The sequence below is a fragment of the Peromyscus maniculatus genome, chromosome 8, assembly GCF_049852395.1.
Source record: "Peromyscus maniculatus bairdii isolate BWxNUB_F1_BW_parent chromosome 8, HU_Pman_BW_mat_3.1, whole genome shotgun sequence".
NCBI classification, from domain to species: Eukaryota; Metazoa; Chordata; class Mammalia; order Rodentia; family Cricetidae; genus Peromyscus; species Peromyscus maniculatus.
Window position 1 is genome coordinate 104,034,623 of NC_134859.1, and position 15,378 is coordinate 104,050,000.

Sequence of the window (15,378 nt, forward strand, 5' to 3'; positions counted from 1 at the left end):
ATGTTGGCTTTTGAGACAGTGTAGCACAGTCTACATGTTCAGCATGAACTCTTCTGCTGAAATAAAAATCCTCTCTTTAATCTGTGTATTATGGGTTCTGATTTTAAATTTTTGTAGCAAACTTGATTTGGGAGGAGGAGGACAGGTTGTCCCTGGACTAAGTGATCTTCCGGATGCGGCTTCCCTGGTACCTAGGACTACGGGATCACACTGCTGTGCTAGGCAGTTTGGTGGGTTTGTTTGGCTTTTAACAGGATTTCAGTAAGTAGGCTGAACTGGCCTTGAACTGACAATCCATCCTCCTCTGTCTCCCAGGGTTACAGGTGTGCAACACACCCGGCAGCCCTTGATTTTAATACACAACAAGAACTACATTTAACTTTAGGCATCAAGTTAAAAGTTGATTCATTCTTAACAGAAACCAGGATATGGCCTTGTTTTTTGAGACTAGGTTTCTTACTGGCCTGGAATTCTCCAAGTATGCTAGGCAGGCTGACCACTGAGTCCTAGGGAATCCACCTATCCCAGCCTCCTCACTGCTGGGATTACACTGCTGGTGCCTGGCTTTTTACACGGTGCAGGGTAAAACTCAGGTCCTTGGGCTTGCTTGGTGAGCACTTGACTTCCTCCCCAATCCCTATTTTCATTTCTTTTGGACTGATTTGTGGGAGCAGAATTAATAGATCATAAGCTAAACTCATGTTTAACATTTAATTACATTTTGCAATTTTATTTATTTATTATGTGCACACACACAGATGTGCCATAGTTTATGTGTGAACTTCAAAAGAAAATTAGTGGGAGTTAGTTCTTTTCTTCTACTATGTGGGTACCTAGGCTTGAACCTAAGATAGCAGGCATCTTTATCCACTGAGCCCATGATTAATATTTAAAAGACTGCCAAATTCTTTCCAAAGTGGCTGTACCATTTTGCATTTTCCCTTAGCAGTTCATAAGGATTCTAATTTCTCTGCATTCTGAACATTTGACAGTGTCTGCCTTTTTTATTTTAGGCATCCTAGAGGATATAAAATGGCATCTCATTGGTGCTGGTCTTGTTATTGTTGTTGTTTTTGTTTTTCTTTGTCTAGCTTTGGGTTTCTTTGTCTAGCTTTGGCTGTCCTGGAACTCATTCTCTAGTCCAGGCTGGCCTCTAACTTGCTATGGAGACAAAGATAGTCTTGAACTCCTGATCCTCATGTTTCCACCTCCTGAGTGCTGGGGCTACAGGCAGCACCATCATGCCTGACTTTTTCCTCAACGACATTTCCAAGGAATTTCTATCACTATACTTTTCAGCGATCACTACAACAGGCTGTCAGTTGCATTTCCATAGGAATTACCTCTCTATGTATCTTGTCTATTCATCTCTTCAGTGTTTTCTAAAAAATTATTTTTGTTATTTTTAATTGTATGTATGTGTGGTGGGTGTGTGCATGTGAGTGACGGTGCCTGCAGAGGCCAGAGTATCGGATCCCCTGGAGCTGGAGTTACAGATGGTTGTGAGCCTTCTGGGGTGGGTGCTGGGAACTGAACTCAGGTCCTCTGGAAGAGCAGTGCATGCTTTTATCCACTAAGCCATTTCCTCAGCCTCTTTTAGAAATGTGTGGGGTTTTTTTTGGTTTTTGGTTTTTTTTTTTTTTTTTTTTTTGGTTTTTCCAGACAGGGTTTCTCTGTGTAGCTTTGTGCCTTTCCTGGAACTCACTTGGTAGCCCAGGCTGGCCTCAAACTCACAGAGATCCGCCTGGCTCTGCCTCCTGAGTGCTGGGATTAAAGGCGTGCGCCACCACCGCCCAGCAAAATCTGTGTTTTTTAATTCTGAAGGACTCCATTTTGTGTGTGTGTGTGTGTGTGTGTGTGTGTGTGTGTGTGTGTGTGTAAGAGTTGGGGATACAGCTGGGTGGCAGAGCACCCAGCATTTGTAAGGCTCTTGGTTCCATCCCTAGCACTGAGACAACAAAAAGATGTCACTGGATTGTACTTTTGGTATCATTTCTAACTCTTTGAATAATCCAAATCAAATAGTTTTTCCTGTCTTCTAAGATTTTACATTTAACTCTTACCTTTTGGTTTGAAATGTAACTTCCATGCCATATAATTCGCCTAATTTAAACTGTATAATCCAGGAATAGGGACACATGTTTATAATCCTAGCACTTGAGAGGTCAAAGCAAGATCACCTACATAGCAAGTTCAAGGCCAGCCTGAGCTATATGGGGACTCATCTTAAAAAAAAAAAAAAGAGACATACATACATACATGATTTGAAAAAATAAATAAATAAACATATATATATATATATATATATATATATATATATATATATATATAGTGTGTGTGTGTGTGTGTGTGTTTTATAGTATATTCAGGACCGAGTACCATTCACCCTTATCTAATTTCAGAACATTTTCACTACCCTAAAAGAAACCAATTAACAGTCATTCCTCTCATCCACTCCTCAGCTTCCGGTGAATCTACTTTCTGTCTCTGGATTTCTTTCTCTTTTGACAGTTCATAAAAATGATATAATATGGGGGCTGGAGAGATGGCTCAGAGGTTAAGAGCACTGGCTGCTCTTCCAGAGGCCCTGAGTTCAATTTCCAACAACCACATGGTGGCTCACAACCACCTGTAATGAGATCTGTTGCCCTCTTCTGGCCTGCAGTCATACATGCTGTATACATAACAAATAAATAAATCTTAAAAAAAATGATATAATATGTGACGTTTTGGATCTTGTACCTTTCACTTAGCATAATGTTTTCAATGGTAATTCATGTTGAAGCATGTATCAGTACTTCCGCTCCTCTCACTGCCCAGTAATATTCCATTGTCTATATTTATCGTGTTTACTCATAGGTTGTTCCATTCATCATCTGCGTAATTTCTACCTTTTCACTATTTATGAAATTATGAGACTTATGAGAAAAAACTCTATGTACATTCATGTGTAAGTTTTGTGTGAATGTTTTTTTGGTCTTGTACATACACAACAAGTGGTATGACTGATGAGTCATATAATAACTAACCATTTGAGAAATTATAAAACAGCTTAAGACTGTTTTCCTTTTTTGATTTTGATGCTGAGTTTCACTCTGGCCCAGGCTACCCTGGATTTCCTCTGTAGCCCAGGCTGCCCTCCTAACTCAGTGTTCTTCTTACTCAACACTGAGATGACCATGTGAGCCATGTCTTGTGGGTAGGGCTCTAGGTTTCCTTACCGATGCTTGTTACTATTTTATGTTTCAGTTAACAGCTGTCCTATTGGATGTGACTTATTATCTAATAATAGCATTCTTTTGCAAGGGGGCAAGATCTAATTCTGTAACCTAGGCTAGTCTTAGAATCTTCCTGCCATAGCCGGGCGGTGGTGGCGCACGTCTTTAATCCCAGCACTTGGGAGGCAGAGGCAGGCAGATCTCTGTGAGTTCGAGGCCAGCCTGGTCTCCAAAGCGAGTTCCAGGAAAAGCGCAAAGCTACACAGAGAAACCCTGTCTCGAAAAATAAAAAAAAAGAAAAAAGAAAATCTTCCTGCCTTGGCCTCCTGAGAGCTGGGATTATAGGTATGAGGCTTCTAATTATACACAACTTTGATCAGTATTTCCCTAAGGGTAGATACTGTGTATCTCTCCATGTGCTTATCGGCCATTGTTTATCTTTTTTTTTTTTTCTTTTTGAGAAATGTCTATCAAGTACTTTGTCTTTTATCTTTTTCTTTTTTTCAAGACAGGGTCTCACTATGTAGTCCTGGCTGACCTTGATTTCACCTGCCTGCCTCTGCCTCCCAAAGCCATGTGCCATAAAGACCAGCTAATTGGACTGTCATTCTATTACTTGTCAAGTTTTTTGTGTATTCTAGATAAAAATCCTTTCCTATACTCATGACTTGCAAATGTTTCCATTCTCTGGGTTGTCTTATGACATGATCCATTTTGAGTTAAATTTTTGGGGATATAAAGAAAGGATCTGATGTCTCCATCCCTGCTGGGGTTTGTGCCTGGATAGTCTCATATACTAAGCGAGTACTCTGCACTGAGCTACATTCCAGCTTATAAAGGGTCTAAGACTACTTTATTCTTTGTTAATACAAAATCATCCCAGCATTATTTGTTGAAAAGACTTTCTCCACTGCAATGTTTTATCCCTCACCACAGATTGTTTTTGACAAACTCAATAGTCCCAATACTTCCCAGGTAGAGGGAAGATCAGTTCAAAGTCAGTGTGGACTACATGGACACATGAGAAAAGGTCATCTGATGGTGAATGCACGTATTCCTGGCTCAGAATTTCCTTCAGTTGACCTAAAACATGCCATTGTTGCACCAATGCCATATTGTCCTTTGAAAATATCTTTTTAAAAGACTTAATTTTTTAAAAGTTTTGGGTATGTATGTGTGTCTATGTGTGGGTGTGTGCATATGAGAGCAGATACCCAAGGAGTTCAAGAGGACATTAGGTCCTCTGGGCTGAGATTACAGGTGGCTGTGAGCCACCTTATTTGGGTGCTAGGAACTGAATTCGAGCCCTGCAAAAGCAGAAGCTCTTAACCATTGAGCCATCTCTCCAGTTTGTCTTAAGAACATTTTTAATAGCATTAGGAATTGATCCCAGGACCTTGTGCATCCTGGGCATTCTACTACTCAACTGCATCCCCAGCCCTCACAATGTATTGATTTCTCTATCTCTATAGATATTTTTAAGGTTTTAAAAAGATTTTTTTTAAATGCATATGGGTCCTTTGCTTGCATGTATGTCTATATCCCATGTGTGTGCCTGGTGCCTGAGGAGGCCAGAGGAGGGCACTGGTTGCCCTGGAAATGAATTAAGAATGCTTGTGCCAGGTGGGGGTGGCGCATGCCTTTAATCCCAGTACTCAGGAGGCAGAGGCGGGTGGATCTCTGTGAGTTCGAGGCCAGCCTGGGTTACAAAGCAAGTTCTAGGAAAGGCGCAAAACTACACAGAGAAACCCTGTCTCAAAAAACAAAAAAAAAAAAAAAAAAATGCTTGTGACTTGCCCGTGTGCTAGGTTACACACCTTTAATCCCAGCACTCAGGAGGCAGACTCAGGTGGGTCTCTGAGTTTGAGGCCAGCCTGGTCTCTACAAAGAGAGTTCCAGGACAGTCAGAACTACACAAAGAAACTGTGTCTCAAAACAACAACAAAAAGTATGGTGGTGAACCACTATATAGGTACTGGGAATTGTTCAGGGTCCTCGGGAGTTCATCCAGTGCTAGTAACTGCTGAGCCAGCTCAAGAATTCCAGGTCAGGCCGGGCGGTGGTGGCGCACACCTTTAATCCCAGCACTCGGGAAGCAGAGGCAGGTGGATCTTTGTGAGTTCGAGGCCAGCCTGGTCTACAGAGCGAGATCCAGGAAAGGGGCAAAGGATGTTCTGGCAAATGTCTTGTCTGAATCTACTGATACGATCGAGTAGCTTTTATAGTTTATTCTACTAGTGTGGCATATTAACAATGACTGACGTCGTATATGAAACATAACACTCACACAACACCAACAGGCAGAGTCTGCGTGGTCACCCTACAGTCTGCATGCCTATATCTGTACATGTACCTCTGACACTAAACGATTAGCAGTGAACTTTTGGAAGAAGTATAGTTTTTAAATAGTGATTTTTGTTTGTTTGTTTTTTGTTTTCTGAGACCGGGTTTCTCTGTGTAGTCTTGGTGCCTGCCTGGATCTCACTCTGTAGACCAAGCTGGCCTTGAACTCACAGAGATCCACCTGGCTCTGCCTCCCGAGTGCTGGGACTAAAAGCATGTGCCACCACCGCCCAGCTTATATAGTGATTTTTTTGAAGACATGCTTAGTTATTAAATTTTTTGTGTTCCAGCACTCTTGCAACAACTAAAAATTCCAGCTCAGCAAAAATAGTTAAAATAGACAAGCACAACAATACACCTATAATCCTCATTACTTTAGAGCCTGAGGCAGGGGGATTAACAGTTATGATCAATATAGTAAGATTTTGACTCAACAACAAAACAAAGAAAAAAGAAGGAAGGAAGGAAGGAAGGAAGGAAGGAAGGAAGGAAGGAAGGAAGGAAGGAAAGAACTAAAGGAGGAAGCCAGGAACTGAAGAGAGATACTCATGGTTAAGAAGAGCCCATACTGCTCATGCAGAAGACCGGGTTCAGTTCCCAGCACCCACACTGGGTAGCTCACAATGGCCTACTTGCCTGTGACTCCAGCTTCAAGTAGGATCCAATGCCTGTGGAGCCACACATACACAAGCACATAATAAAAAGTAAAATAAGCTGGGAGGCAGGCAGCAACAGGCAGATTTCTGAGTTCAAGACCAGCCTGCTCTACAGATCAAGTTACAGGACAGCCAGAACTACACAGGGAAACCTTGTCTCAAAAAAACCAACAATAACATGCAGTAAGATGGTCCTTCTGTATGCTGTGAATATGTGTTCCTCTCATTGGTTAATAAAAAACTAACAGACTGGTAGCCGGGCAGGAAGTTAGGCAGGAAATCCACATTGAGAATGCTAGGAAGGAGAAGAGTAGAGTCAGGAGTCGCCAGCCAGACACAGAGGAAGCAAGATGAGAATGTCGTACTGAGAAAAGGTACCAAGGCACATGGCTAAACATTAGATAAGAACTATGGGTTAATTTAAGTGTAAGAGCTAGTTAGTAATAAGCCTGAGCTACTGGCCAATCATTTATAATTTATATAAGCCTCTGAGTGATTATTTGGAAAATAGCTGCAGGACAGAGAAAAGTCTCTGATTACAATAAAAAATAAATAAAACAAATTCTTTTAAAAAGACACCATATTTACATTGTCTATGTCAACTTGCCTAGGTGATACTATCCAATAGTCTTCCAAACACTAGTCTAAATACTGCTGTGAAGGATTTTGGGGATGTGAAGTAAAACACAAGGACTTAATAGATATTAAAGTCAAATAGTTAGAGCTGTCGAACAATATAACTCACTAGCAGAACTTAGCTAGCATTCACAAGGTCCTGGTTGCTCTCCAGTACTACCAAAACAACAACAAAATATTGGTCCCAAATCACAGGTATGTTGTCTCATACCTGCAGTCTTAGCACTGAGGAGACTAAGGAACTAGGAGCGGTAGTACATGCCTGTAATTCAAGTACATGAGAGGTGGAAGTAAGAGAATCAGAAGTTCAAGGTTCCAAGCCAGGTGGTGGTTACGCACGCCTTTGATCCCAGCACTCGGGAGGCAGAGGCAGGTGGATCTCTGTGAGTTTGAGGACAGCCTGGGTTACAGCGTGAGTTCCAGGAAAGGCTTGAAAGCTACACAGAGAAACCCTGTCTCGAAAAACCAGGGGGAAATAAAAAGAAGTTCAAGTTTCCTTGGCTATATAATGTGTTTAAAGCCAGCCTGGGTTATATGAGACACTATCTCAAAGAGGGGGAAAAAATAGAATTGTTTGTTTGTTTGTTTGTTTTAAGCTTTAGGCTGCGCAAGTCGTGGTACTCAAGAGGCTGAGGCAGGATTGACACTTTGAAGTTAACCTATACTACAGAGCTGGACCCTGTCTCAAAAAAAAAAAAAAGAAAGAAAGAAAGAAAGAAAAAGTAAAAAGAAAAACTTGATGTGGTAGTGAATGTCTTTAATCCCAGCACTTGAGGAAGAGATACACAGTCTCTGAATTCAAGGCCATCCTGGTCTACATAGTGAGTTCCAGGCCAGCCAGGGCTACACACTGAATCCCTATCTAAACAAAAGGAAGGAGGGGAAAAGCAAGCAGAAAAATTAAAGCCAACCTGGAATGCACAGACAGACTGTTCAAAGGCAACAAAACACTTCCAGGTGTCTAGGTGGGTGTATAGTTCAATTAGTAAGAATGTTCACCTAGCATGTAAGAAATCTGGGTTCAGAGCTGGAGATGGCTCAGTGGCTAAGAGCACTAACTGCTCTTCAGGAAGATCGGGGTTCAATTCCCAGCACCTACATGGCAGCTCACAACTGTCTGTAACTACAGTTCCAGGGGACCCAACACCCATGGCAAAACACCAATGCACATAAAGTTTAAAAAAGTAGCGGGGCAGTGGTGGCGCACGCCTTTAATCCCATACCTGGGAGGCAGAGGCAAGAGGACCTCTGTGAGTTTGAGGCCAGCTTGGTCTACAGAGCAGGATCTAGGACAGGCACCAAAACTACACAGAGAAACCCTGTCTTGAAAAAAAAAAATTTTTTTTAAATAATTAATTAATTAAAAAGAAAAGAAATCCTGAGTTCAAACAAAATATATTCAGCTTGGGGGTGAATTCATATGGTCCCAGTACTTGACAGGAGCAGAAGTTCAAGGTCAACCTTAGCTACAAGTCAGTCTGACGCAGCCTGTGCTAAATAAGACCCTGTTTCAAAATAACAATGAAAAGCAATAGATAAAAATGCGTTAGAATTGGGTAAAACTTTTCAAAGATTGGTAGATCGGGGAGCATTATTTTGGACTGTTAAATACGGAATGTGTTTACTTGAGAAAGGCTTTGGAGGCACGTGTTGTGACTCATGCTTGTAATCCCGGTGTTTGGGAAGGGGAGGCTAAGGCCAGAGGCCTGCATCAGGTTTGTGGCTCATCAAGGCTACATACGGAGTTGCCGGCCAACATGACCTACAGTGTGAGACCCTGTCTCAAAAACAAGTTCCCAGCTCCCAAAAAAGATTTTAGTTTGGTCCATTATTCTCTTATTGCCTTTGGGAACAGCCTTTCCGACATCTACCATTATTAATTCCCATATGTGGAGGAGGAAAGGGCAAATTTTCTCCTGAGGCAGCAAACCCTATAAAACTCCAAGGTCAGCAAAACAAGATCCATATTCTGATCAATAAAAGCTGAGTGACTTAGAAAACACACACACACACACACACACACACACACACACACACACTGCTGCTGCTGCTGCTGCTGCTGCTGCTGCTGCATATTTTTGGTTTTAAGAAACAAAATGCCAGTCAGGTGTAAGGGCTCATATTTGTAGCCCTACCACCGGGAAGAGGGGCTATTTACACTTCCCTTTTTGTGGCTGTTGTATTGATTTTATTTTGTTTGAGACAGTCTCACTGTGTAGCTCCTGCTGACCCCAAACTTAATAATCCTCCTGCCTCGGGCTCTAGAGTGTTACGATGCATTTTTAATAGATAAAAGTAACCATACAGTCATAATTAGCAAGAGCTTTATTAAAACACTAGGGATCCGCAGCTTTATCTCCGGCCTGTCTAAAACAGTTCTTACTCGTTTCTGTAGGGCTTGTTCTCTGGCACAAAGGAGACACAGAGCTGCTGGTACACTCTCTGCAGGGAGGCAGGTTCATTGTCTGGTCCCAGCTTCCACCTGGCAGAAACTGGATGTACTGCTGAGAAACCAGCTCGACTCATTAGCATGTCTTTATTCTACCAAAAGGAAGATGGGATCCTCTCCAATTCTAACACCTCACTCTGCTATCATCAAAATCCTCATCAGGTCCTCAAGACAGAGGGAAGGCGGTAGCACATGGGTCCCCAGGGGTCTTGAGAACAGCAAATAAAAATAATAATAATAATAAAGGACAAATAGCCGGTCATTCGCCAACAGCTCAGCGGCTGCCCTCCACTCAATTCGACTACTTTGGCATTCTCTCTCCTCTGCTGTCAAAACTGTCCTGCAATGCGAATGCTGATGCTGAGGATGGAGGCATTTACTGTGTCCAGCTACGGTATGCGTCGGAAAAATACTTTTGCCCTGTCCCCAGGCATCCCGTTGCCAGAAATTAGCAACGGGGCGATCCCAGCGACTCTGTCAGATTCCCATCATTTCTGCTCCCTTAGTTTTCCTCTGACAGCCTCCGGATAAAGCTAAGGGCTGCATGAGCAAGTTCGTTCTCCCCGCCACCCCACGCCAGCAGAAACCCACTGCCAACCATCCCCGAGGCCAGGACGAGGCGGCCCGGGGTCAACACCTGGCACAGGTGCCTGCCAGGGATGCCTCTGCAAACCCGCAGCCCCTGCAACGCCGCAGCCCGGGAGGCGCGCGTCTCCGTCGCAGAGCAGATTACCACCGAGGTCGCTCACGTCCCCGGCGGAGGGTGACCTCGATGACCCCCGCAGGCACCTGCAGCCCTCTGCACGGCGTCGCAGGGGCCCGCGATGAGGGGCACCCCACGCCCCGCAGCCGGAAGACCTCCCCCGCTCCGAGGCCGGCTCGGGGCCGCCCGGACCGGCGCGCCGCTCGCCCGCAGCATCCGACGCGCGGCCTCCCCTCCGCCCGGCCCGCGGCGCGCGCGCGCGCGGCCCTCACCGGACTTGGGCGGGTAGCGGTACACGGAATTGGACGGGATGTCCACCTCCTCCACGCCCGCGTGCTGCCGGCTCGTGAGGGCCCCCATGGCCGCTGCGACCTCGGCGTCGCCCGGCGACGGTCTCCGCGCCTCAGCGCGCCGGCCGGCCGCACGCCCGATGCGGGGGTCGGCGGCCCGCCGCGGCCCGCTCGGCGGAGGCGCTGCGGCTGAGGCGGCAGGGAGCGGCCTGCAGGGCGCGCACCATTCTCCGCCGGGTACCGCGGCGGCGCCTCTGCCGGAGGGGGCTGCGGGGCTGAGCCGGGGGGCGCCGCCGCCTCAGGCCGCGTGATGTCAGCGGCGGCCGGCGCGCGGGGGGCGGGGGGGGGGGACACCGCGGCGGCCTCAGCCAATGGGGCGGCGGGGCGGGAGCGCCCGCGGGCCGGCCAGCCAATGGGAAGCGAGCTGCGGTGGGAGCCGGCGGCGCGTGCTTCGCGCGGAGGCTGCGGCGCGGACGCCACCCGGGGCTCAGCGGCGGCGACGGGCAAGCATCTGGGTCCTCCGGAGCTGCCCCGCTGTGCCGGAGAGGCCCCGGGTGCGTCGGGCAGAAGAAGCGTGGTCCCCTCCAGACCCGAGTAGTGTCCGGGTTGGATCACCAAGCTGGGAGCGCCTCCCCCGCGGCTCCGGGGAGGCCCGCCTCGAGCTCGCGCGCCTTTGTCCCCGGATCCCAAAGCGAGCTGCCCCGCCCTGGCAGCCAGGGCCCCACCTCCTCCGCATCAGTCGAGGGCAGACCCCCAACCGGAAGCATCTACATACATGCCTCATGCCCCTGCCGCCAGAACCCCCAAAGTGCTATGCCAATCCCACGTCCCAAATTGTCAGCAAGACCCCATAGGGCATGCTGGGCGACCCGCTAAGATGTGGCCACCCCTCTGTACAAGCTGTTTGTGCCCCCTTCCCCTGGACAGCCCTGATAGCCTTTAAGGTTTGAATTGGTAGAGCATCAAGGCAAGATAGTCACTTTCAGTCTGTCCCTTTTGAACTGTTCTTTGGAGACTTTGGAAAGACCTATGCGTGGCCTATGGGGGAAGAGTTCCCAAATAAAAAGGGAAAAGGGGGATCCAGTAGAGCAGACCTTGGACTTTCATGTACACACACACACACACACACAAAGGGGATCCAGTAGAGCAGACCCAGGACTTCCGTGTGTACACACACACACACACACACACACACACACACACACACACCCCGAACTACTCTATGATGCTGAAAGTTGACATCATGCTGAAACAGGTCAAATTCTTGCTGATCAGTCTCCCCTCCAGGGAAACAACAAAAACATAAACAACAACAAAAAACCCAAAACCCCATCAAACCCACAAACATAGAGATGTCTGTAATTGAGCAATGACATCTTCTGCCTGCCCAAGCTTCTCACTGGTGTGTGTGTGTGTGTGTGTGTACACACGAAGTCCAAGGTCTGCTCTACCGGATCCCCTTTGTGTGTGTGTGTGTGTGTGTGTGTGTGTGTGTGTACACGAAGTCCAAGGTCTGCTCTACTGGATCCCCTTTGTGTGTGTGTGTGTGTGTGTGTGTGTGTGTGTGTGTGTGTGTGTTATGGAGTTTGCAAGGGAAGTATGGTTTAAGTTTTTTGTTGTTGTTACATTTTATTTTATTTGTGTGTTGTGGGGGTCTCCTGTGACACCAGATGATTTCAGAAGTCAAAGGACAACTTACAGAAGACTTGACGTCAGTTGTGTGGGTTTGAGGGCTAGAACTCAGTTCATCAAGATTGGCAGGCACCTTTACCCTGCCGTCTGCCCCCCCCCTTTTTTTGGTTTTTCAAGACAGAGTTTCTCTGTGTAGTTTTGCACCTTTTCTGGAACTCACTTTGGAGACCAGGCTGTCCTCGAACTCACAGAGATCCTCTGCCTCTGCCTCTGCCTCCCGAGTGCCGGGATTAAATTAGGCCTGTGCCACCATCACTCGGCTCACCCCAGAACTTCCAGTTACCAAGGCTGGCCGTGAATTTCTGATTCCCCTGCCTCTGCCTCCCAAGTGTATTTTGCATTTTCATTCATTTTTAGCAGTAACCAACTGACTCTGTGCTGAAGTTACTTATGAACAATTGCCTTGGTTTTCTCCAAGGTCTCCTGGATGACAGGAACCCACTCCTATCATTCATATTGGCTGATACTGAGGAGGGTCAAGTCCCTGCTCCAGACACCCTCATCCAGGTCCGAAGGCTCCATGACGGAGTTTGGAGCTCTGCCTGCAGCCTCTGGCCCTCACCGCTAGGCTTCCAAGGTACCTTAGGGAGGGAACTGGAGCCATACTCATTTTTCTACACACAGATCATTCCTTGCAGGTGCCAGGTGCCAGGACAATACTAGGGAATCTATAACCACATTCTTTGGGAGATGGAGAAAGGAGGACTAGGAACTCCTGCATAGTGAGTTCAAGGCTAGCCTGGGCTATATGAAACCTTGCCTCATACAGAACAATGAAAACCACAGACAGAAAAACAAACAAAAGCAACATTTCTCACTGTGCTGCCCACCTCAGTACTGTTGATTACGAGATCCTCTGTCTGGGACTCTGTAGAGATGGCTCATCTTCTTGCTCTTACAAAGGACCTAGGTTTGATCCCCAGCACCCACACAGTGCCTCACAACCGGCTGTAACACCAGTTCCAGGGGATCCGATGCCCTCTTTGACCGTAGGCACCAGGCACTGTACACTGTACACTGTGCACTGTGCACTGTACACTGTACACTGTGCACTGTACACTGTACACTGTGCGCAAACAGACATTCAAGGAAAACACTCATACAGGCCCAGGGCCAGCGGTGCACGGCTTTAATCTCAGCACTTGGGAGGCAGAGGCAGGGGAATATCTGTGAGTTTGAGGCCAGCCTGGTCTGCAAAATTAGTTCTAGAACAGCTAGGGATACACAGTGAAATCTTGTCTTGAAAAAAAAGGAAGATGGGAATGAATCCCTGTTTAGGTTCCAAACAGGCAGGAGTAGGACTAGAACAGACAAAGGAATTTTTTTAAAGATTTATTTATACATATAAATATAATATAATTTATTCATACATATAAATATAAACATAAGAAAGGGATAACTACTTTGGAGAAAGGTCTGGATTAACAAGAGTTTCTGTGACTTGAGTTTGAATTCTAGTCTACAATCTAACTGCACTGATACAGTTTGGGAAGGAGCCTTAGTCAGTGCCTAGGACAAAGGTGAGGTAATTGGCTAATCTCTCCAAGGAGCCTGGGCTGGAGCTGCAGAGGCCTGTGTTTCTCCCTGGACCTTCCTTAGCTCTGTTCTGTTCACTCACTGGAGATCTGGGCCAAGGAGAATGCCTGAGGGAGAAGACTCAGAGGAGAGGAAAAATCCAGAAGTGGCTGCTATCAAGCGAGCTATAAAAATGCTTTTAACTTGAAAACCTGATCCAGGGAGGGTCGAACTCTGTGTAGGAAAATTATGTGTGAATACCAAGCATCTGGCCTCATTTATGTAAATACCCATTCTTCACCATCCCTTGAGAGAACCCAGCCTTCCAGGGTCTCGGGATTCCTTTAAGCATCCATGGAAGACAGAAGTAAAGGCCCAGAATTGCATCAGGTCCTAACCCTTCTCAGTCACAGTTGAGGGAAGAAAAAGACGGTGGCCACACAGGCCACGTGAACCCTGGGACAGCTAGTTCCTGTCCTGAGCTTTCCATCTTGTTCCTTTTGGCTGCCCTGGTTTCAGCCCAGATGTGCTTTTTCCACACTCAACACCACATGTGCTCATTTCAGCTGTCCCCCCAACAGGAAGAGCAGGGAGCCTGCAGGCCGCAGCTGACAGATACTGCACTGGAGCACGGCATTCCCTAGGCAGCAGGCCAGGGAGGCCACTGATGCCTCAGGAGGTCTGTTAGGAGTTCACACAGGACCCTGCCACTGGGCCAGAAGATGAGGGGCTGGGTCCATCTGAAGAAAACAGATGTCTCTCAAAGCCAGGATCTGCTCAGCAACACACGTGCTCTGATCCCTTTCTTGGGGGTTGGCTTCAGCCCACATCGGGCTGGGCAGACAATATAGTTAGTAGAGTACTTGCCTCCAAAGCTAGGACATGAATTTGATTCCCAGAACCCACATAAAAATGCCCAGCATGGTGGCAAGTGCTTGTCTAGTACCGGGAGACAAGTGACTGGAGGATTCCTAGATAACTAGCCGCTAGCCTAACCTATATGATGCACTCCAGACCAAGGAGAGATACTGTTCAACCCCAGTGTAGTGTCAGGAACACTGTCCTCCCTTGAAACAGTGTCTCTCATTGGTGGACAGTGTTCCTGAGACTACACTGGGGTTATTCTCTGGCCTACCCCTGCACACACACGCCGCTGTACTCTCACAAACACACACAACTCACACTTGTAGTATCATCTGCAGATAGTTGTACATCTTGCTCACATGAGCAGCCTGTACTAACACTGGAAGTAGTCTGTTCCTAAAGGCTTTGGGACCTCCGACCAAAGCTCACTGTTTCAGGACAGTAGGATGACAGCAATTGGTCCTTCCTTCTTTAGTTTGATTAGTTTGGAGACAGGCAAGCTACATCTTGCCATGTAGCTCAGACTGGCCTTGAACTTGCAGAAATCATCCTGCCTCAGCCTCCCAAGTACTGGGATTACAAGCATGTACCCTATACCTGGACCCCATGTGGCCTCTTGTCAGATATGAATTTATCTTTGTTACAAGTGGTAACAAAGATGTCAGGTGGTCCTCCAACACAGAACTGTTCCAATGGCTGCAAGCCTCAGTTGGCTCTATGACTTGACTCACTTTTCCAGCCAAGAGCAAAATGGACAACGGTGTTTATACAGCCCTGAGTAGCAGGGACTAGTGAGAGGTGAGGGAGGCTTCTCCAAGGTGGACAGACCTCACTCTTAGCATCATGGTCCCCATGAAGCCTCCCGTGCCTTGCTGTGTTGCTGGCCTGTTGCCCAGGCATCAGGCATTGGAAAAGAGAAGGTCCTCAGATATTATTTCTGCTCAGGATTACTCTGAAGAAACTAGGGATGAATATAATGGATCTATGAGAACATCACAATGAAGCTGGACAT

The 15,378-nt window shown here is 46.7% G+C and overlaps 1 protein-coding gene across 3 annotated transcripts in view; it reads right to left on the reverse strand.

Moving 5' to 3' along the window:
• Rnf157 (ring finger protein 157) overlaps window positions 1-10,554 on the reverse strand; it is a 73,959-nt gene extending 63,405 nt beyond the window's left edge. Inside the window, exon 1 of one of the 3 annotated variants that reach the window (XM_076543777.1) lies at window positions 10,278-10,554. In XM_076543777.1, coding sequence (XP_076399892.1) covers window positions 10,278-10,365 — 88 coding nt within the window. In that variant the 5' untranslated portion in view covers window positions 10,366-10,554. The remainder of the gene's footprint in view (window positions 1-10,277) is intronic. The other 2 variants (XM_076543776.1, XM_076543778.1) reach the window with 2 other exon arrangements.
• Between the last annotated feature and the right edge of the window lie 4,824 nt (window positions 10,555-15,378).